The sequence below is a fragment of the Astatotilapia calliptera genome, chromosome 6, assembly GCF_900246225.1.
Source record: "Astatotilapia calliptera chromosome 6, fAstCal1.2, whole genome shotgun sequence".
In the NCBI taxonomy this organism is placed as follows: Eukaryota; Metazoa; Chordata; class Actinopteri; order Cichliformes; family Cichlidae; genus Astatotilapia; species Astatotilapia calliptera.
In genome coordinates, this window is record NC_039307.1 from 7306840 (window position 1) to 7331101 (window position 24262).

The 24262-nt window shown below is 39.3% G+C and overlaps 2 protein-coding genes across 2 annotated transcripts in view; both read right to left on the reverse strand.

The window, feature by feature from the left end:
* Positions 1-2679, reverse strand: part of LOC113023674 (neuronal acetylcholine receptor subunit alpha-7-like) — a 44257-nt gene extending 41578 nt beyond the window's left edge. Inside the window, exon 1 of the mRNA XM_026169929.1 lies at positions 2214-2679. Within this exon, the coding sequence (XP_026025714.1) occupies positions 2214-2283 (70 nt within the window). The 5' untranslated portion in view covers positions 2284-2679. The remainder of the gene's footprint in view (positions 1-2213) is intronic.
* An 8190-nt stretch (positions 2680-10869) lies between these two features.
* Positions 10870-23931, reverse strand: chrnb3a (cholinergic receptor nicotinic beta 3 subunit a). Its single transcript, XM_026169930.1, has 8 exons — positions 23500-23931; positions 17100-17251; positions 15650-15694; positions 14371-14480; positions 13714-14227; positions 12027-12217; positions 11658-11874; positions 10870-11453 (listed from the first exon to the last, which is right to left on the reverse strand). Exons 1-8 carry the CDS (start codon positions 23573-23575, stop codon positions 11319-11321), a joined length of 1440 nt encoding a protein of 479 aa, XP_026025715.1. The 5' UTR covers positions 23576-23931; the 3' UTR covers positions 10870-11318.
* Positions 23932-24262: the final 331 nt, after the last annotated feature.

Here is a 24262-nt window from a genome sequence, read left to right on the forward strand (position 1 = left end):
AGCAAAATTGAGTATTTTGGTCTAAATAACCCAAAATGTGATGTTCACATATGTGGACGCCAGGTCCTAGGAGGTCAAAGCTGCATCAATTTTTTTCTAGCCACTTGGTGATGGTGTAACAACCTGTAAATAAAACAGACAAACTTTCAAAATAAAACTAATGAGGGATTTAAATGTTATCATCCAGGACCAACATTTTTCATTTGGCGTGGTGTGTGACCACCAACAGTTTACTTTGTATTCTGATCCCCAGTAAGTCCAGAGGGAAATGTCTCATGGCCTGCTAACTATTCCACTATGGTCAGCATCTAGGTACCACTCTTTTTTTTTTTTTTTAATTTAACAGCGCTAATCAACCTAGAAACAGGTTTGATGCTGCTGCTGTATACTGTAGATATACTAGAATTGAAATGAAGTAGTATTTTTTTCTTTTATTTATTTTTTTTACTTTTTAATAGTTTTTTATATCTTATGTATGTTTATTGTTTAATTCTAATGTACAGCACTTTGTGTAAGCTGTGGTTATTTTAAAATATTTCATAAATAAAGATGGTATGGTATGGTATGGTATGGTAGTTAAACCCAACTCAAAAAGGAAAGATGTGGGCTGAAGAATAAACTGAAAATTGCAAAATTCAGACAAATACTCAGTTTTCAGCAGCCATTAACATTTGTCTGAGTCACTCTGAACACAGGCCCATGAGTCATCCCAGTTTTGTTTTCAGTCTTAATCATTTATATCTAACTATTCAAAGAGAAATTGTCCTTTGAACTGTTTTCATCATGGCCGACTCTGAATCAGCTGCATATGCCTAAATGTTGTCAAACACAACAACAAAAATGGCTACCCATTTAGGGTGTATACATAGATTTTTCAGAATAATAAGCAATCATGCTACACTGTCTCATTAGCAGCCTTAATTTTATGGTAAGTCCACTGCAAATAATCATGTTCAGTGAGCTATGAAAGGACTAGATCCTGGCCATATTTTACAGACTATACTGAGAGTAACTACTGTATGATCTGAAAGGACTGTGTGACTCAGTGTTGCTGGTAGAAATGCACATTATTAAGAAAAAAAACAACAACAACTCAATGATGCTCATTCATTGGGAATAAGTGCCAGTATCAATGAATAAGCATCTTTTCATTTCAGGACAGCTTAAATCCCCCTTCAAAAGGTGTCTTATGAATTATGACCAACGTTTTGTGCAGCATTGTAGAGCTCAGAAGACAAATCCCTTAATTCATTGAGTAATGAAAAGGGTTTGATGCACTACACTCGAGACAATTTCCTTGAAGATTCACAGACTCATCTCGTGAACAACATTTAACTTCACACTTGTCTCTTAGAAACTGCTCTTGAACATTCTCCAGGAAATGCCCCTCCTCCAGCCACTTTATTATACAGAATGTATGTTTGCCTGCTTTTGTAATAGCAATGTGGCTTCTTAGAGCTGCAAGCAACCTGTTGGGAGAAGCTGAGAGGACACATAAGCATACAGCACCCTCCTTACTTGAAGTCCTACCATGTTGGGATATTAATCTTGGAGCAATTAAAACGTAAAGAAATCACTTTTTGAAACTGGCTGTTCAACACCCCCCTCCACCTCCGCACCCTCTCAACAGCATCAAAATAAAAAAAGACTACTGCACAAAGACAGAATAAAACGAGGGATTCAGACATAGACTTTTAACCTCGTCTGAGGGTTCTCTTGCTCAGTTCCACTGTCGCGCATTTAACAATCCTTTAATTGCAGATTACACTGAAGGGATGAATGGCCCCATGAAATTCGTGCATCACCGCCGGGACGCCCTCCTTATTGTGGGCCAGCTGTCGCCACTCTATTAAAGAAGGTTCACTCACTATCGTGTACGCGCAGACACATGCAGCCACTGAGCCATGCGCTGCAAGCATGGAAATCCAGTAATACAGCACTCTTAACCGTGGCAATCTTTAGGGATTCACTCTTTGCGCATATAATAATATCAAGCATTATTATTATTATTTTTATAAAAGTCTCTACAGTATGTACAACTCATGTGCTTGGCTTTTTTAAACACACTGGATACAAATCTCATGACCGATAAACATCCGAAGTAATCCGAAGTCTGTCTTAAAACATGTCAATCCATTGCTCCTCTCTCGGTCTTTTTGGCCATCTTTTCACGCACGCATACAGAATACAGACTGAAGGCTCCGGTGACCCACCTTGACAGCAGAATGTTGCCCACAGGTAAACTCCAACCAGTACAAAACCAGTGCGTTTCCGAGGCTCCATGGTCGCGGCGGAGCACAACTCTTTCTGTAGCCGCTGGAGATGTCAAACTTTGAGGGAGTGCAGCTTTGTCAGACTGCTGGTGCTGCTCTCTCTCGCTCTGTTTCTCTCTCGCTCTCTCTCTCTTTCCCCTTGCCGGATGCTGGAGGAGACGCGCGGGCACGCACGCACACACCCAACGTGTCTTTTTGCGTTTGGGTCTGTTCAAAAGTCACATCGAATTCAGCTCTCTTGTACTCTTTCTGCTGCTCTCACGCGTATTTTTATATCAAACGTCTCGAGCCTGACCCTCGCGCGTTTCCGGTCGATTGCGCGTGCGGTGACGATGACAGCCACCTGTCCGCTAGCTGCTGCTGCGCAATACTTCGTCAAGGTTTGTCCCCTCCAGTCATTTCAGGCTCATCCTCATCTTCTTTATGGATGATGACTAAGGAACCGATGAACGCATAATCTCAACATGCACACATTTCCAAAAGAGGACAGCACGCCCCCACCCAACTTTAAAAAAAAACTTTTTACACACTTTTTTTTTTTGTAATTGATTGACTAAGCGGCTTAGCGTGATTTCACACCCAGTGTAATAAAAGATCTCCTCCTGCATGCCACAGGGATCTAAAACAACTGAGAAACAAATAAACAAGTATAGAAAAGAGCACACATTGAGCAGAGAGCCAAATCTTCTCCTTTTGTCACACTTCCTACAGCTCCTCCTTATTTCTTCTAACACACTGCTCCTTTGCCAGGAACCTGCCACTGAGAAAGTAATACTTTTAGATTGCACCTATGTCGCTGCTGTTTTTATTATTATTACTGTGCGTATTTCATGGCAGGGGAAAGCTTAAATATTCTAATTTAATTGTGAGATTCTTGGTAATACTAGTTCTTCACTGTGCAATACTTTTTGTTTATAGAGTGTTACCAAATAAATGCCAAATAAACAGCTTTAAATGCTTTAAGCTTTAAGTTTAATATAGATCTTTCTAGTTATGTAGCTCTCAATGTGATTCAGTCTATATTCAGTCTATATATCTGTATCCATAAAGTTCTGTCTAGCTCCAAATGGCCATGCCTACACCATCTTTACCCTTTCATTGTCATAGGTCTCAAATTGTCCTCCATAGCACAAGTAGGTGCAAGGTCATATTAGCATAGCGTTCTACATCACAATACAACACATGTCTGAGGGACCCCTTTGAAGTAATCTGTGAAATGACAAAAAGAAGACAGTGAAATTTGAGTTGGAAATAAAGGTAATGAGAGGCAAAGTTGACTTTGAGCTTTGATGCATTAAAAATAATAAGACTACAAACATGTGTACATGAATGAAAACCCAGAAACCTTTTGAAAATTGAATTTCACAGTAAAACAGACATGGCTCAGATCATGTGGAATCATGTGGCTTTTGTTCCCCTATGACTTACTCTGAAATTGTCAGTAATAATTTCAAAGAATATGCAGACTTGTTAGCATTGTTTCAAGGTACAATGAATAATGCAATCTGAGGGTTAGGTTTTAGACCGCAACCACCTGAAAATCATCTTAGACTTGTACTTCAAGCTTGGAGGAGGATCATTGGTCAATAAAACCACCACAAACCATCCTCTGTAGAGTAATTATTGATGTCTGTTCTAGGCTACTGTTCTCGTGCAAAATCATGGACCCCATGAAGAAGGACAGGGACCAAAAAATTTACTCCATTTGTTTTTTCAAGGTTATTACACATCTATTACAACATATTTTTGGATGATTCTGGTCTGTAGATTCTGTTAACTCCTCACACATGGAGCCATGCTGAGTCTTTAAGACATTCTTTAAAAAGGTATCTCAGCACCTACCAAAAGTTACTTGGCTTTCATTGTTCACTGCTCATTTAGATTTGTTCTAGTGAGTGTCAGTGTTAGGTCTCTCAGTTATACCTTCTTGCACATTACTCTTTTTTAGATTGGAAGAATACGGTTCTCCCTGTTTTACCAATCAATGTTAATTTAAAAATAATAATAATAATTTTAGTGTTAGTCACTAACCAACATTTTATACCAAGAACATCATCCATGGCATGTCTTTGCAGCAGTGGTGCAGATGATGAATTAGGTTAGATGAACACAGTTTCATTTCAGCATGCACCACTGGTTATGTCTTTAATCAGCATGGCAGCTGTCCAGTGAGGTAAGTCTGGTGCATGTGGCCAATTGTTAAAGCATATTCCATCACGTAATTACTTCTAACGAGGCAGTTGCCTGAGCTTCAGTGTGGTGCTGTCAGTAGGGAGAATAACATCTTCAGGGCACAGGCAGCACACCTTGCATGGCACGACTGTTGTGTTGGGTTGCATGTACGTGCACTTTGTGTTGCAGCTTGCGTGCAGCATTGCCACCCTGTATAGAGACCTTTCAAGTTGTTGTTTGGTTTGGTGTGATGCACATATGATTGGTTTCCACATCAGTTAGCTTAGTCATTTATGCTACCCCTGCGTTCACTATATTATAGTTCTTTCTTTCCTATTCTTTTCTTCTTAGTCACCCTTTCACCCACCCTCATGTCCTCCAATTTTTTTCATTCTTTTTCCCGCTGCTAATCTGCTATTCCCACTCAATCCCTCTTTAAGCGTGATGTTGTCTTTTTTTCCTAAACAAACTGCAGTCTCTGTCTTCTTCCTCTCTGCTTCCGCTTGTCTCTGTTTTGTACTCTTGAAGCACTGAATGTGAACATCAGATACAGTGATATCCTCAGACCATTACAAGAGAGCCTGCAGCGTTTTTCTTGCTCTCACTATTTACCACACTCTCTCACTGGATTGCCTTATCCACAGTGTAAAAAAATTCCCTTCTTCCCATGCCTCCCCATCGTCGCTTTCTGTCTCCCTAAGGCTTCAATCTGGACACAGTTCTGTGCATATATGATGAGTGCTATCAACTCAAATTAAACACAGGTCCCTTTGGCTGAGCCTGGAGGGTTTGTTACTGGTACTCTGCTCCTATTTGTGTGCTATTCTGTTTCTTTAAAATGCATTGCACTGTAAATAATCAGGTTTCACTGAAGACACAACACATACTGAATACAGTCCTGCATGTGTCTTATAGCTTTAGCAGCTAAAAGTCTGGATATTTACCTCAAGAGCTGGTTCACGAGTTTATTTATACAACTGTTTCGTAACACGATCAACATATTTGCTTAAAACGACCAGTGGTCCCATTGTTGTTTTCTCATTTTTTTAATTGCACCTTAATAAACCATAAAATCTTTTCCATCCAGGATTAGGAAAATGTTTTGTTATATCTTATGTACCCGGTAAAAAAAATGTCATAATTACTTCTTAAAGTTACATTTTGACCTTTTTCAAGTTTAATAGACCTTAAATAATAGAGACAGCAAACATGTTAGCAAATACTTGTGTATATTTAGCAGGTCTGGAAAAACATTAATTTGCAATTCCTGTGCTCACTCTCCTTCTCACTCTGTTTTGTTCTTCACTAACTCCCAAGGAAAATATCCTATTTGTTGCCCGGAGTGGAAGAGATTAGGTTTTTTTTGTTTGTTTGTTTTCCTTCTTTGTTACAGTTGGAAATGTGGTTTAGAAAGGGCAAATTCACATGTAGAAGAAACTTTAATTACACCTAACCTAACTGCTCCTTGGCGACAAAAAATGAACTGAAAGTTGCTGAAATACTCTACAAAGGACATGCGATGAATATGAGTTATCTTTACATCACTTCTCACTAAATACTTTTAGAAATTAAATATATTAATTTTTGTATAAATGACTTTCACACACAGACAATCTCTTTTACGAATGCAGCATTTTAGCATGACCTTTTCCATATCTAGTACTGATTTATTTAACAGTGAGTAAATGTACCTCTGTGTCATGGTCTACTCCTTGTCATGTCTCTGTGTCTGTCTCCATGTTCTTCTCCCTCTCTGTCATCCTTTATCTTCCCCAGTCTGTTGTGTGTTTCCATGTTTGTATACCCCTGTCTTGGTGTCAAGCCTGTGTGTCCTTGTCTGACTCTTGGTGTGCATGTTACTTCCTGTTTTATTTTGGCAGTCCTTTGTGTCATGTGCATTGTGTTCAGTTTTTGCTTCCCCTGTCTCCTTATGCCTGATTTGTCCTGCGTATGTTTCCATGTGTCTCCACTTAAATCACCCTCATGTGTATATATTGTGTCAGTTACTCCATGTATCCATGTGTCCAGTTCTTAGTGTTTTGTTTAGTTAGTAAAGTGTCTCTTTTTGCCTTTTGTAATCTTGTTGGTTTTTCTCCCAGCCTAAATAAACGGCTTGCTTTTTGTTAAGTCCACTCCTGTCTCTACGCTTCTGCTTTTGAACCCTCTCTCCAACACGATCTGCACACACAGATCATGACACCTCTGTGTGAAGTCCATAACTAATAGCAACCTATTCACCTTCTCACAGCTAACCCCTCTTGAGAAACCTACCTCGTTGCCATGATTTTTCTATAAATTTCTTCACTTTCATATCTCAGTGAGCAGAAAACAGCAAATGCCCTTCACTCAGACTGTCAGTTTTCATGACAGAAGACATGAAAGGTAAAGGTCACATCGAAATAGGTCTGTGTTTTCTTTGAAAGGTAGGATCACACCTTTAAATGAAGAGGCTGAGGAGTGCAATAGAGTATGTTTTGCAGTCCTTACAAGCTTTTCGTAGTGCTGTAAGTGCTACTGACAGTTTATGTCATGAATTCACAAGGCTTGTGTACACACTTACACACACACACACACATGCACACACACAGTAGATGTGATGAAAATATAAGGTCAGCAAGTGGATGGATGAACAGGTCTTTTCCAATACTTTCACCCACAGTGCCAGGGCAACAACCCTGTAATTTCTCAGTGATGTACAACCTGGAATTGTTCCATTAAGAATGGTTGTGAGACTGACCTTGTAGAGAACCTTGTGTGTTTCTGCCTTTTCATTCAGATAAGCTGCAGTTCCCAGTGGTGATAACAGATATAAAGCTGAAAATTGAGTCTTTCTTTATGCCAGGAAATTCCCTAGCGTGCCTCTATGATCACCTTTTCAATCTTTTCTTTTTCATTCCTACTGGAATTGTATGTCGGTGTCACAGAAAATAAACTATGCATATCCCAAGTCAGTACTAAGCAGAAAAGAAACCATGAATGTTTCTCAACGAGAGCTTTAATCGTGTATTTCTAAACCTGTCTCACAGTAAAGCAGTGCCTATTGCCTTGAAATGAAATGAAAATACCTGACACATAAAGGTAGGTAAAGCTGAATTTTACTTGTACGGTGTCTGGCTTAGCAATGAATGTTCATTCAGATGGAACGAACCGAGTCGGGATCCCTATGAATATAAAATACTGCATGACAACTTTAGTGAGTCCAAGTGACCTGTGTCCACGAATGTATGTCCGACATTTGTAATTTATCCAACACAGCGGACAAAAGTGAGACTTGTTTATCATTCTCTCATTTCCCTGTTTGGCAATTTTCACCCTAGCTTATTGATTTGTGTCTGATTGCTTTCACCTGTGTAAAATCTGTGCTATAGAGTCTTGCCTGTCCTCTTGTCGACTGTCAGATCATTAGTTTGTTAAACACTGCCTGGTAAACATTAACGAGTTAATTCTGCCACTAAGATGAATCTGTTCCTTGCTTTCTGCTACATGGTCAAAGTTACCTTTGGCTGTTTCCTTTGTTACAAGGGGTCATCACCATGAGTAGCTTTGCATATTTGATTTGGCAATTTTCTTTATGCCAGATGCCCTTACTAAAGCAACCCTCAAGAGATTTGTGTCTCCTCCTGGGATCAAATGAGAGATTTTTGACTTTTATTTAATCAACTAAACTTTTCGTCATATGTGTTTTTCACCATTTGTATAAACAACTTATCAAATTGCTCATTTTCAGCTGGGTTTTTCTGTCTTATTCAACTTGTGTCTTGTGGTATTAGTATAGCCAGTTTCCTTAATATTAGCTATACTGACAAAGACAGAGACACAGAGCTCTCCCTAAACACAGACATTTAGAACTTTCTGTTTGTGACAGGCAGCCAATCACAAGATAGTTGGCTGAGAGTGAGGTTTTCCTAAAAGGGAGACAAGCTCAAACACTTTCTTTCTGACAAAGGATGAACTCAGACTTCAGCTGTTGCCAATAAAAAAAGTTAAAAAGGATCATGCAGGGAACTACAAATCATTCAATGTGCTATTCAACAAAGACAATAATCATAATAATATGGAGTTAGAATAAAGCATATTGAGTACCCTTTACGTGCCTTCTTTTCTGTGGCGATCGTGGCTCAAGAGTTGGCAGTTCGTCTTGTAATTGGAACGTTGCCGGTTCGAGCCCCAGATTGGACAGTCTCGGTCGTTGTGTCCTTGGGCAAGACACTTCACCCACCGCCTACTGGTGATGGCCAGAGGGGCCGATGGCGCGACATGGCAGCCTCGCTTCTGTCAGTCTGCCCCAGGGCAGCTGTGGCTACAACTGTAGCTTGCCTCTACCAGTGTGTGAATATGAGAGTGAATGAATAGTGGAATTGTAAAGCACTTTGAGGTTCTCAAAAAGCGCTATATAAATGCAATCCATTATTATTCTTTTCAGTTAACTTTTGTTCACATGATTTGTCTAAATTATAACAACAAAAAATGATGTTTCAATCATCCATCCTTTACTATTTATTGATGCTGCTTTTTTTGTTTTTTATATTTTCTATATTCTTCGAGGTTTTGGTACTTGCAGTATAGATGTAGACAGTATGCCCAGAGAAGGGGGTATGATGTGACAAGCCATCCATGTTAATGCCACAGCAATAAACTGTAAAATGGGTGTGATGATTTGTGGTATGTGCCGTAGCGTATTGATATAAATATTTGGTGTTGCTAATAGCAACTTCAAGTCAATACACTGAACTTCCATTCAGTTTCAGATTCATAGAAACTGACTCAAAATGTGCATAACACAGGCAGTGTCATGGACAGAGCAAGCCTGGGATTAATTGCTCAAGTCCCAAACCATTGTTTTTTTTTTTTGTTTTTTTTTTTTGCATGATTCATTGTTGATAATAATCCTTTATTACCACAAGATTGGCCACGTTTCTCATTGGCTTTAAGATTGGCTGTCCCTTGCAAATAGAAAATTTAAACAAGTGGTTGGAGATGCAATGCTAACAGCCAGAACTATATGCTTAAAATGACCATGTTAAGGTCATCTGCTTTTGGTGATATCATGCAGATCCAGAAGTACAGAAAATAAGGAAAGACAAAGGTATATTTTAAAGTGCTTTGGTGGGTTTCAGTTTTTTAAACACAAATAACTGACGCCACCTCTCATACAGTTTAGTTGTCTTGAATTATTAATTTCCCAGCAGCTCTAAAGAAAGCAAGTACATGAAATATGTTTTTGGCTGGAAAGAAGAGCTCCGTTCAAAATATTTTGGGTGTCTCGCATACGGTCAAAGATTTTTCTCCATTGAAAGAGCTGAAAGCTTGTTTATTTGTATGCAATCCTGAGGGGCTTGCACCCTCCTCTGTCACAGTCTATCTGTGTCACACACACACACACCTGTCTTCCTGAGTCAGATCTGTAGCTATGAATAATGGAAGAGTGGGCTGAGGTCAGACTGTTCAAGTGCAGGGGAAAGAGGGGAGACTCTTGCTTAAGCATCCCAGTCATATTTAATAAGTCAGAGAACAAACTCATCTTACAAAAACTAGGCCAAATCACGCAACAATACGATATCGCCTTAGACTGCCACTTGTAACATCTGGGTGACTAAAAATGTAAGAAAGTTACCACCATTATAAAGTTACAGTTGGTGGTTCAAATACACACCCAGTCAGCTGGGAGAACAAGTTCTGGGGAGATTTAAGGTCACTGTCTCCTCGTGTAATTACTAATGATGACGATGGTGATGATAATATGCCCTTGTGCAGAGCTCATCTGATGAGGACTGACACAGCACCTCACCATTTTTTCTTGGGGGGTGAGGGGGTCTCTAGGGTTGATGCTAAACCATGGCATCAACCCATCCATCCAGCTATCCTTTTCCTCCTGCTTATCTAGGGTTTGGTCGAGGTGGCAACACCCTAAGCAGCTATCAGACATCCCTCTATATTATATCAAGTGATTTTATTTTACTAACTTATTATAGTCTATGTACAGTGTCTTAAATTGTAAATTGTATCTGTTGCATTATTATGTAGGCAAATTGGAAAGCAAAAAATGAACCCTTTTAGAAACTGTTTCTCAGCCATTGTTGCTCAACGCTAATTCCACCACATTGTTGAACAAAGACTACTGCTGTTCTGCAGAGACCGTCATGTGTGCCTTTGTGACAAAAAATGGATGTCTGCTGCCACTTAGTGTATATACTGTGTCATTACAACCAATAACACATTCTAGTGCACACTGAAGCTGTTGGGTGCAGTTTACAGTGCTAGATTACCATCTAGCGGACACTATGGGTACCAGACATCTATTTTTATTATTATTATTATCATTACTACTACTAATCATTTTACCATATTTATATATATATCAATTTAACACTTTATTCTACCTGTTCAGCATGTGTGGGTGTCGCAAAAAAGGACGTAGAAATAGTGGTATTCAATTTTTTCTTTATTCTGATCATCATTACAGAACATACAATAATCAACAAAGTGCATGTGACACATAAAACAGCTCAATATTCATGGAGTGACATTGTGCATTTTGTTGCATGTATAATTACTTTTACATTTATACAAACAAAGATGTTCAAATCATACATGCTACCTTAACCTGTTTATTGCTTATACTCCTCTGCACCCCTCTACATGCATTTCACAGCAAAGGACAAGTTGCATCTAGAGCATTACAGTCTCCAGTAGTTATTACAGGCTGCAAACCATGTTGTAGGGAGGTAAAAGTTTGTTGCCCGGGCTTGTCTCTACAATAGAAAGATACAATATGAATGTTTCATTGAGCTTTATCAATAAATCATAGTTAAAGACAGACTGGAAACCAAGAACGAACTGTTGGATAGTATTCATGAGTTTGAGTGTGCGCCTTCATGAAGGTGTGCTGAGGTACATCTGCAAAGCAGGGGTGAAGATAAGGATAGTTCCCAGGATTGACACTGTTAGGAAGGCCCACAGGAAAATTCTGTCCAGCACCTGAGCCACAAATTTCCAGTCTTGTACAACCTGATGAAACAAAGAGAGACACAGAAACACAAAAGTACACAGGTGTGAGTCTGTGTTGGCGCCAAACATTTTTTTCACAGTAAAACAACCCTCATTAGGGACATGTAAATGACTCTGTGCCACTTCTGTAACAGTAAACAGATGATGTAACACGCATCCAACCCAATTCGTCCCACATCTAGTCTCCCGTTTGGCCACGCCCACCTCTCTTATAAAGTGCTCCTTTTTGATATGACGGCTGATGTAGCGAACGGAATTTGTGGCTTTCTCCAGCATTGCCAACCAAGCTTGGTTTTCATCCTCCTTCCCTCCATGGGGGCCTCTCTGCTGACCGCCACAGTGCCCAGGAACGCCCCTCCTACCCGCACCTCGACGGGGCTTCAGCTCTGGGCTTAGCATCTCAATGTCTGGGAAGTGGTATCTGCAGATAATGACACTAAATCTGTTATTTTATTTCTTTTATTTTGCATGTGTAGCTGCTAACTGAAACTGTTAGGCTTCGAAGGTTAGTTGGAAATTTTATAACTAACTCTCTTAACTAATATTTGTTTAACTAAAGCTGATCTTTGTTACCTGTCTGTGTGTCCCCTCATGCAAAGGAGTCTGGGCAGTCTCTGAAGAAAGAGGCTCTTTACCCAGGGTGCCATGGGGTGATAGGTGGCAGAGGAGCGATGGTGGACGTTAATCACAAAGACAGTGACAATAATGGAGAATGTGACAAAGATCATGATGAAGAGCAGGTACTCTCCAATTAGTGGGATCACCTGTAAATGTAAAGATGAGACAGGTATTCAGCTGTGTACAAACATCAGTAATACTTCCATGCATCCAGCTATCTTTTTTCTTCCACTTATCTGGGGCTCTGTCAAGGTGGCAACAGCCTAAGCAGATACCAGACCTCCCTCTCCCGAACCACCTCCTCCAGCTTATCCAGGGGAGCACCAAAGTATATCCTGGGTCTACCCCGGGTCCGTCCCCAGTAGGACATCCCCAGCTGTAAATGTCATTCTTTCGATCACTAACCAAAGCTCGTGACCATAGGTGAGGGTGTGGACGCAGGTCGATCAGTAAATCAAGAGCGCCCCTAAACTATCTTTTCACCACTTTGGACTGGTGCAGCATCCATATAACTGCAGCAGTGGCCCCAATCTGTCCGTTACTTCCCCATTATCATTACTCATGAACAAGACTGTAGGATAGTTCCTCCACTCACTAATCAGCAAAATTTGGAATATTAGCCAAATTTAAAGAAAAATTTATGTCATGTAGTAGTGGTTTAAGAGACCTGAGTTTGTTTCACTGGCTTTTTAGGATGCACTGTATATAACATAAATAAATTCTTTTGATTCCTTGTGGTAGAATTTACTTTTTCTCATGTACTCTGCAGAAGATTACAAGTCTTTTGTGCATTATGTTTGAAAAGACCTCTGCTCAGGCTCGTGGCTACTAAATGACTGGAATTACGTGACATCATATAACTCAGTGTACCTCCTAGACTCCAAGATGTATAAGTCGTTTCACCTTAGCAACTCTATCAGGAGATTCAAGGAGCTGTTAATGAAGCAGAGACTGTACCCACCCACATGTTTCAGAGAAGAGCTATAGTTTAACACTGTAAGATGCCAGTGTAGATGTTTAAAATACAATTTCATGCCTTTTTTTTTCTTTTTTTTGCTGTCATGGATGAAATTTGTTTATATTTAACAAAAATTGCTTTAAAAATATTTAATGATGAACAAAGTGCATTTCTGATGTGTTTCAAAGCTTGTTAAATATAGATTTTATTCATTTGCAAAAAAATACTAATTAGTCTAATACATTTAAAAAGCATGGTACACATTTTAAGAACTTTTATAGCATTTCTACTTACTTCTTGTTTAAACTATCCTCTGTAATAACATATTAACCCTGAATAAAACATTCAGGCAACATTATAATAGTCTATGAAATATGCCTCGTAGTGGGCTACAGACTGAAAAGTCATCGATTCTGTCATTGCCTTTGAAAGTAGTTTTTTCTGAAGGCTTTTTTGTTTTTCTCTGCTGCTTGGTTAATAGAGCTGACATGCAGTTCAAACAGCAGGTAATTGAGAAGGTTGGGGTTGTGCTCCATTTTAATTAGAGCATGCTGTAATTAAGATTGTAGTTAGGATAACTGAACACAGAAGAAAGAAAAATGGATTCAAAAATAAATAAATAATAATCATAATATAGCCCAGTAAAAACTTGACTATGGAGAAACACTGACATAGATTACCCACCTTTGAGGATGAAGGGATAATTTCTTCTATGACCAGCAGGAACACAGTGAGCGATACCAGCACCGATGTTGAAAGTGAAAGTTTCTCTCCTTCGTCTGATGGCAAATAGAATACCAGCACAGTAAGGAAGGACAGGCCAAGGCAGGGGATGATGAGGAAGAGGGTGTAGAACAAGGGCAACCTTTTAAGGATGAAGGAGTATGTGACAAATGGATACCAGTAAACCCCATCCCTCCTACTTCCCTTTACTCCAGTGGCATTGAGGATCTCCCATTCGCCATTATCAAAGAAGTCTTTACGATCCACGTAGTGGTCCACCAGGACAAGATCCACCATATTTCCATCATAAGTCCAGGAACCGAACTTCATGGAGCAGTTCTGTCGGTCAAAGGGGAAGAAGGTGACATCCATGGTGCAGGACGACTTATAGCTGGCGGGTGGAGTCCATGTTATGGTGCCATCCCAGCGCACAATGGCTTTAGTCATCAGTGAACCTTCAAAGCGACCATCAGCACTGGGAGAAAATGGAAAGAAATGGAAAAGAGAGAGGAAAAAAGGCTGAAGTCACAAAAGTGAGGCAAGGGAGGCAAAAAACAAAGCCACTGAGCAATGCCTCAGAATGTGGTACCAATGTGTGTAGAGTGTTGTGCAACTCACTTTTCATACAGAACAATATCAGGCAGCCATATTGTCTCCGAAGGCACTCTGATAGAGGTAATGCCCCCATAATCATCAGGGTTCCACTTCAGCTTCACATCAACCCACTCCTATAAAAACACAAACAATACCACAATGACCCACTGATACATTAAGCCTACAAGCTAAGTGCATGCAGTTTCTGCACACATGGTACTGTCCATGGTACCATCCATGCGCAGCACCATGGACAGCACCAGGCAGGTCGCTCAGCAGGAATGGAACGGACACTAGAATATGTTTTCCACCAGTATACTTCTCCTTATTTTTAAGGAGAAGTATACTGGTGATTTTACTTGCAAATACAATCTAAGATTATTTATTTTTTGCCCTTGTCATTGTGGTTTAAAAAAACGACTTTCTATTTCTATCAAGAGCTCACTCACAGAATTTTTACTAAATAATTTATAATTAGAATAATTAACACTAAAGAAACTGTACAATGCGGCAGATATAAAGTAATGTTTACAATCAGGTGTAAACAGTAATAAGAATGGGACCAATTCTTAATACTTTTTTGCTGTTCTTTTGCTGATCTGACGTCTGATATCTCTTGTAGAAAGTAACACTAGTGTGAGACATTTTAAAGGATGGATTGGGAATCATTAAAAGGTTATTACTGAAAGGCTGAAAATAAAAAAAAAGGCAAAAGCAGTATGTAAAGGTTAAAGCTACCCCCATCTATTATATATCTATGCATGTTTATTATCTTTATCTATTATACATCTTGTGTCAGCCATTTTACTATTGACCAAGGCCAGAGATGTATTGTTCCGTGAGTCCGACACAGGTTTCAAAAGATCATCTCTTGCTGTAGTGCAGTCATTCAGGATCCAGCCTCCTCTTAAATGGACTTTGAACCTCTCCAAATGTAATAAAATATACAAAAGCAAAATTTAACAGTGTGTTAAAGATGGGCACATTTCTTGCCTCTCCTCACAATGTGCCTCTGGAAATATGCGTAAATGGAAAATGTTTTATTGAGATTCATGTGCTCAAGTTTTATTGTCTTTTAAAAATAATAATAATAAATCGATAATTACTCCATAATAATCATTATTTTATATATACACAATGGTACATTTATGCCTTTATTTAATCATGTAGTCTCATTCATTTATATCTTCTTGTCCATGGACACCAAAAAAAACCCTTATCAAAATGTGAATAATAACAGTAAAAATTAGCTTACTGAAAATTAAAGATCCTATAATTTGTAAGCAGTAGAGCTAGTATTCACCTGCCAGAGCCAAACATTTGTAGTCATTAGCTGGTTCTTTTCATCCTGCAAGACAAAAAAAGAATAAAATACCAAGTTCATTATTTATAAATCTACTTACTTGAAATGATAAGTGAAGCTAATGAGGAGGTGAGCAGCAAACCCAAAGCTGGAGACAAATAGCTGAGTGGCATTGAAGAAAGGACATAAGCCTAAAAAGGTTGATGGGTTAATTGCTTCTTCAGCTTCCTACTTAATAAGTGCAGTGGAACAGCTTTTGGGGTCTCGCACATATTTTAGAGTTTCTCACTTTTGAGTACAAACAATATTAGACAAAAAAAAAAAAGAGATAGGTTACTCCAAATGACACTTTCACTTGGAAAATAGTATATAATAAAGACATGGTTTACTATTCCTGCAATCTTACTCCTATCTTGTGCTATACAAAATAATGAAACCCACTGTATAAAAACACATTTGAGAGGGTGGTAGAGGATTACCAGGAGAAGGTCAAAGACAGAATACATTCCATGTGGAGTTTGAGAGCAGAAAAAGTATAAAGTATTAAGAAAGATGAAAATCTATGAAATCGATTTTGTCTACCCTCGTGAGCTTGTGAGGCATACCTGACTGCAACATTTAATTAATTTGGTATAAATATTTGCAGTTTAGACAGAAAACCAGAAGATGGCACTCTTCTAAATGTTATCTTTTCAGGGAGAAGTACAAATGTGAAATGCTGATGTAGTAAAACTGTTGCCTTCTTTAGACTTGGGACAAGCAGCTTTGTGAGCACATACTTGTGTGAATAATAAATGAAATCTGATTCCTCTCAGCTTGATGGCCTCATTACTTCCTCTCCCACTGCATGTACAAGTCCACTTTGGACTTCACTTTTAGTCTTTCTTCTTCTCTCTTTGTTGTTACTCTCTCTTCCTTTTGAGGTCCTTTAAATCCCTCTCGACACCCTTCTCCTTGTTTATCCTCACTGAAGGCTTCATCTCTACAATAATTTGTTTTTTACCTCCATATATAACATTTACACCTATTGTAAGCTCCATCTGTCTATTGCCTTGCTTACCTATCTTCTAGTTCTCCTGCTGCTGTCTCTCCTCTTTTCTTATTTCCACACACTCCTCTCTCTTGTTCCTGTGAATAACCCATTTCTCCTCAGACGATTATAACAGGATTGTATTAACCATATTACATATTAATCTATGTTAATTTATGCAGAGTCACAGACACAGCTGTGTATTCACCTGAATCTACTTTGCTCAAGAATTTGATCAATACCAACTGACAAAATTACCCAAATCCTTGTAATTGTGACCTAATATTATATAAAAATATTGGGTAGAGTAAGCAGTGTCAACAAGCAGAGGCAATGTATAGAGCAATTTAACTAACTTGGCATTACTATACACACTGTATACCTCCTGCAGGTTTATGGATGTGCATGTTATTTCCTCACCACATCAACCAGCTGTGAGATCTTTAGTCCAAAGCGTACAGTGATGGTGTCATTGGCGTGCTGAACAGGCCGCACCCACTTCTGGTAACCTCTGAAAAGGTTCCTCAGCAGAGAATCCTCCAACTCTGCCAGCGACACAAAATCTTCCTGGACTGGAAGGAGGGGGAGAAGGTAGTAGGGATAAGGCCAGAAAGGAAAAATGTAAGACTGTTGTACGTCGTAAAAAGCAGGAGCAGCTGCCACACACTTGTAAAGGAATAGATGTGCTTCTGGAATCAATGCAGATCACTACACACATCACATAAACCTTTTGTGTCACTATTTATGGGGTAAAACTGTGGAATAGTTTTACTATAGATCTACAGCAATGCTCACGAATTAGTAAGTTCATGAAAATACTTCGAAAACTGATTTTGGAAGAATATGATACCGATAAAGATGATCACCCATTGTATGTATAAAAATATCAAATTATATCCAAATTATATCAATCACGGTAGCCATGTTTATATAGGTTCTCCTCGTGTATTGTGTGGAGTATGTGATGATGGGAATTAGGTGAATTATGTGGGATCAATAAGATGTTGAGCAGGGGTAGGAATTAATAAGTATGTTCATACTTCTTCCTACTCCTTTTCAGACCAAACAGTGTTACATTATGTCAGACGATTTTGTTTTATTTCATTATATTTTTTTTGTTTATCTGAACACATACGTGTGTGTGTGTATATCTACATATATATTCGTATCTGTAAATGAAAATATATGTAGTGTGTATATATTGTTTTTTTGTTTTATATGTCTGAAACAAATAAAGATACAATACAATACAACAATAATTACTCATATTTCACACAGACTGTACCTGAACTTAACATTTGACCCCCCCCCCCCCCCTCTCCTTTTGATGTGTGTAAGTACAATGATTAAACTCAGCTCTTTATTTACCTAAATTAAGGTCATTTACACTCAGTGATTTCACATTCTTTTGACCATTGTGGCTTTCAATGCTGCTCTTCTAACATGCTGTTTCATTACTGTGCAGCTGTGCAAACCTTTTACTGTATAAGACACCGCCACACTAGCAGCTTAGTAAGGCTCAAAATGATGGTGGTAATATGATGATATTTAACAGGTTTCATTTTTACAGTGTTCACATTTACACACTAACACGTCATAGCAAGTTTAGCACTTGGAATCATTTCCAGATATTTTATTTCCTTAATTGTCAAATTACTTTTGAGCCTCTGAAAATAGAGGCCTATGTGTAAAAATGGCTGTCATGGGCTAGCAAGTTAATTTAACACTTGTGTGAGACCCTCTGAATTAATCCACTGTGGTGGCAAAATTATATATAAAAATGTCAAAGGCCCAAACTTTGTTGACCTGATTGTACATCATAAAGTGCATTACTTAAAAGTAAAACTAGTTGAACCTCTAAACAGATGGCTACTTACCTCATATACACTCAACATTCATGTGCAAAACAGATCTGCACATAACTGTCACACTTTTCCAAGTTTTACATGTTTAAGTTATGCATGAACGAGCTCTACCACATGTCTCCGGAGTCTCAAAAATAAGTGGGATAAAAAATTAAGTCAGGGCCTTAGAGTCAGGCATGAACACACAGTCAGCCTCGGACTGACAGCTGGTCATGGCCGAGCGAATGCATCTAAGCTCCCAAGGCTGACAAGATGATCATACTGACATGATCACCTCAGACAGAACAATCGCCAGGGGAAACAAAAAGAGCTCAGAGCGCTTTGTGCAGTCAGGCACAAGACATAATAGTCAGTTAAAGAGTGACGCTCATGCTGAACAGGAAACAGTGCAATGAAGGAACAGTGCATTCATTTCAACAAGCCGGGAGATGTTTTTTTTTTTTTAGGTAAACAGTTATAGAGGAGAACATGCAAGATTATGATGTGAATTTCAGTTTAGTTCATCTTTGCTAAAATATACATGTATGAGTTTGAAACCTAGACTGAGTAGAAAAAAACTACTCTTTGTGTGTAACTAAGATGCAAATGACAGCAGCATCCGTTGGACGCTCAGAGCATTATGTGGTATTTGTACTTGAGAGTCACACAAGAGCCTCCCACAGTAACTCTGTGGCTTTATCAGCTCAAAGCTTGGAGCAATTGTCTGCATAAGAGCCCGATATTTGGCACAGCCTATGGTAGTGTTGCAACAGAAGCTGATAGACAGAAAAGAGAAGTTTGAATCAACAGCCTCTAAAATGAGAGGAATGCTGCAGAGGAGTGGAGAGTGCTGATAAGAGAAAGAGTGAGACAGAGTGACCCAAAGCAATTCCCTCTAGAATATAAGAGAGACAGAAACAGGGGGAAGGGGAGAGGTTGCTACAGAAGGGTACACTAACTGGGGCAAGGGGAATGAGAACAGGCAGAAAAAAAGATAGAAGTGAGAAAACAAACTCCCACTTCCACTTGCATCTTAATGCAGCGACATTGCTCTCTGCTAAGCAATGCAATCTTCTTTTCGTCCTACATTTTGGTATACAGTCGTGATATAATATTTTAGCTGGAGAGGGAGATAAGAAGGGCATCCCTATTTATATAATTATTAATAAATAATATAGGAAACTAGGTTTATTTTAGATTGCATTTAAAATGTAATCTGCAATAATTTATTCTGTTTTTGGCTTTTTGGGAGGGCTATGGTAAATAATGATCTAGTGGCCACAATAATTCGAGCCAAAATGACTTAGCAAGCAAGAACAGCCTTGTAATGAAAGATGACTAGAGACCTGACAGTTGCAATAACAAAAGTTCAGAAGTCCTGAAGTGAAGAGAAAACCTGCCAGAATGACAACGCTTTCAACAGCTCAAGCTTTTATGGTAGAATACCTAGACAGAAGTCACTTGAGTAAAAGAGACTTGTGAGACTGCCAACTCTTTTTATTTTATTTGGTCTTACAAACTTGGTTTCTAACCAGATACTTACTCTAGATTTCATTACATTGGCCTCTAGTAATTCTCTGCAGAATCTTGGAGTCCATTTTGACCGGGACATGTCCTTCAACATGCATATTAAGCTAATATGTAGGACTGCTTTCTTGTATTTGTGCAATATCTATAAAAGAAACAGACTGAGTGGGTCTGAAAGACAAACGGAACTATTTCAGCAGAACTCCAAGCTCCAAGCTCACTCCATGCTTTATTGACTCCCTTGTTGATTCCTTATCAATCATCTCTGAGCCAGAACACAATAAAGAAAATGAGGAAAATGAAAGGCTTGTATATGACTATGCATGCTGGCACTGGTAAAAATAATAAAAGCTTGGAGTCATATCATTCAGATTAATTAGAAAATCTGGAAATGGTTTTCTACTCCCATCCCTACTCATTATCTGGTGGGTACAATCCATGCAATTAACTGTACTGTAGGAATGTGTCTCTGTGTCACGGACAGAGAAATGGGTGAAAGAATAGCAATGATTGCAGCCAAATGCAGAGAGGTCCTTGAAGAAGTTCTGAAATGTAAATACCTCATGAAGTGGTGATGCTGAAACTTAAAGCATGACAGTGAAGTGAAGCATCCAGCTAGGTCAACACTTGCATGGCTTCAGGACAGGTTTCTCATCATTAACCCTACCAAGAGTCTAAACCTAACCCTATGCAATATTTGTAGAAAGACTAAAAGATGAGAGTTTACAGATGCTTCCCATTTAATATAATGGTGCCTGAGAAGAACACCTTGGAAGTATTTCAATAAATTGCCCCAGTTCAGACATGTCCTGTAGAGACTTACCTGTACAGACTCAAAGCTGCCATTGAATCTATAAGGATATGAATGAACATTCTGAATGTTTGTACATATAACAGATATAAATTTGCTTTTTTTTAAAAAAAATTGTGCAAACATTTGATAGTTATTGGTCATCAATTGAGGGAAAAAACATGCAAAGGACAAAAAAAATACAGTGTGGGTAAAATGTGAAGGGTGTGTGTGCGTGCATGCATGTGTGTGTGTGTGTGTGTGTGTGTGCATGGACACAAATATACCGTGTATTTTTTTCATTTTTAGATTCCTCTTGTTCTCTGTTGGGTGTGCTGCCATAAGTTAAAGCACATGCTGTGTTCATACGCAGACAGATTACCTACTATTGCATCAGATCCGCTCTCAGTTTGTAAAGACTTGAAATGGGGCAACAACACACTCAGCTGAATCCATCTATCTCCCATCACAACAGGAAGCAGCCCATCTCGAGATTCTCATCAACAAAAACCCAGGAGCCCCTGTAGTCAAACACCACAGGGATGGATTCCTCTACAAGGGCCAACGCCCTCCCTCAGAGAGACGCTTACTGACCCTGCACTATGTGAGTGTGTGCATATTTGACTGAGCAAAGGTAAAGAGGAAAGTATTGATCAGAACACACACACTGTGATGGTTGGAAGGATGCGGTTGCTTCTCTGTGGGGAAATTATAATGCATTAGGTCGAATGTGTGTGTGTGTGTGTGTGTGTGTGTGTGTGTGTGTGTGTGTGTGTGTGTGTGTGTGTGTGTGTGTGTCTGAGAGAGTAAAAGAGATTTGTTGATGATTGATAGAGACAAAGGAGTGACCCAGCATGCAAACATGCACCCTGCCTCCTCCTCAATTTGAAGCACCCCATGGGTGACAACTGGTATGATCACCTTGACGTGACTACCATCTGTTCACATAGAGCGACAGCAGGATGCACCACTGCGAGGGGTAATATGAGAGAAGGAAACTGGAGGGGAACACCTTTTTTGGTCACACACCAGTGCATATGAACAACACTTTAACTTTATATTCTAACTCCACTGTCACTGTTTCAGTCTCAGCAAGTTGACAGAGGTTTTGATGTTTATTGGTCTGTCTGTGTGTCAACAGAATTATGCAAAAACAGTCAAGCTGAACCTCTTAACATTCACCAGGTCACTCATGACATATATGGTAATCACTAGGATTTTCGGGGGGGGGGGGGGGGGGGTAATTCACATACTAAAGAATCATATTTAAAGAAACTACAGGTTGTATCACTTAACCACTAGGGGACTAATGAAGTATTATCTTTTCATTGTTATAATAATGGAAAAGTAGGAAGCGAGCTTTGAATGCTGAGGGGTAATTTCAGCATTTCCCCTTATCCATGAAAAGTGATTTAAGTGACTCTAAATGTGGCATGGCTGTTGGTGCCAGACAGGCAGGTCTGAGTAGTTCAGAAACTGCTGATCTACAGGGAAGGTTTACAGAGGATGGTATGAAAAAGATAAAATATCCCGTGAGCAGCAGTTCTCGGAGTAAAACTGCCAAGCTGACAGGAAAGCAACAGTAACTCAACTAACCATTCATTACAACCAAAGTATGCAAAGAGCATCTTATAATATACTTTCTTGGCACACTTTGAGCATCATTTAAACACTGTCCTTCCTGAACATTGTTGCTGACTGCATTCATACCTCTATCGCCACAGTGTACCCATTTTCTGATGGTTTCTTCCAGCAGGATAATGTGCCACGTCACAAAGTTCATACATCGGATCTCATTCCACCTTTGTTATATAATGGAATGGGAGATTCACATTTTTGATGCGCAACTGACATATCTGCAGCATGTAATAGATGCTATAATGTCAGTATGAGCCAAAATCTCTGAAGAAAGCTTCCAGCACCTTGTCCGTCTAAACCATGAAGTATTAAGGCAAAAGGTCAAGGCCACTGAGATGAAGTGGATTTACACAGGCATGTGCACAAACACACAAACAGATAAACAACTTTAGATTGTTAATTTGTGTCTGCGTGTTAAAGTAATATCTGCCCACGCTCACACACACACATGACAGCAGGAAGAAGAGACAGCAGTTTGATCGTGGACTTCTGTTCTGCCATCTCTGTGTCACAGTATTTTGCTCAATATATTTCATATCAAATTCTATGAGGCATAGCCCGCTCACGGCTTTATTATGTAAGGGAATTCTTCTCTCCCATTGCTGTGAATATGTATTGTATTTATACCGTCCCTTATTGTTCTACTGTAGTGTTATAAAGCCCATTCTTAGTCACACATCCCAAGGGGGGGCGCTGTGAACTCACTCTTTAATAAATCATAAACATGCTCTTTCACCTGACCCCATCGTTTTGTCCTGCGCCCTGATTAAAAACTATAATCATATTTAAACTACATAGCATGATCGCCTCTTTTTAAAACACCTTTCTCACTGGGCAGAGCCGTGGCACGTTAGCCAATTAGTGTGAATATTGAGGATATAACGTGTTTCGATTTAACTAGACGCAATTCTCCTGCTCAATCTTCTGTCAGTTTGAGCTTTTGTTTTGTACAAATTAGATTTTCTGTCCTGACAGTTGTGCAGCTTCAACAGTTTAAAGACGAGTGTTTCCAGATTCTTACCTTGCATCGTAGCTTTCCCAAGAGCCACGCAGAACCACAACACCGCAACCGCAAACTTCATCTTTCCTCCTGTCATCAACGAGACCGAGTGGATATTTCCACAGCGAAGATCAAATTATCTGACTGTTCATCCCTGCATGCATCTCAGCAGCCAAGTGAGACCTCCGGAGTGTCACCGCCGTGATGTGCAGTTTAAATAATGAAGGACGGTCGGTTGTTGGTGGCTTTGTACAACACGCACCGCCTTCACGCTGCGAAACACCACCTTGTGTCGAATATGTGTGTGTGTGTGTGTGTTTGTTTTGTTTTTTTCCTTGTCTTGGTTCTGTCGCCTGTTGGGTTTCTCTGCACCTTCTTTTCGTGCGTGTCCCGTCGCAGAGATGGATCCTGCCCGAGCCGAGATGGGCTGAGGGCGGGACAGAAGAGGGCTGGCTTGTCATACTGTGGGATGTAGGGGGGAGGACAGATCTGGTCCCCAATCAGAGAAAAAAATAAAGAAATAAAAAATAAAATACATTTCTGTGTGAGCAGTACTAGCCTCTATGATTAGGAAATTACATGCATGGTCTTATTATTAATGTTAAATATTCCAAAGTAGTGCAGCTCAGTGCAATTCGACACTCGTCAAATACGAATGATGCCAAAAAAAAAAAAAAAAAGCATAATGAAAAAGAAGATTAAACTTGGCTGTGTTGTCTCCAGTTCAGAGTTACAGGTTGTTACATGTTTTATTCAGTGATGAGTGTGGTGGGGAGATGCTCGC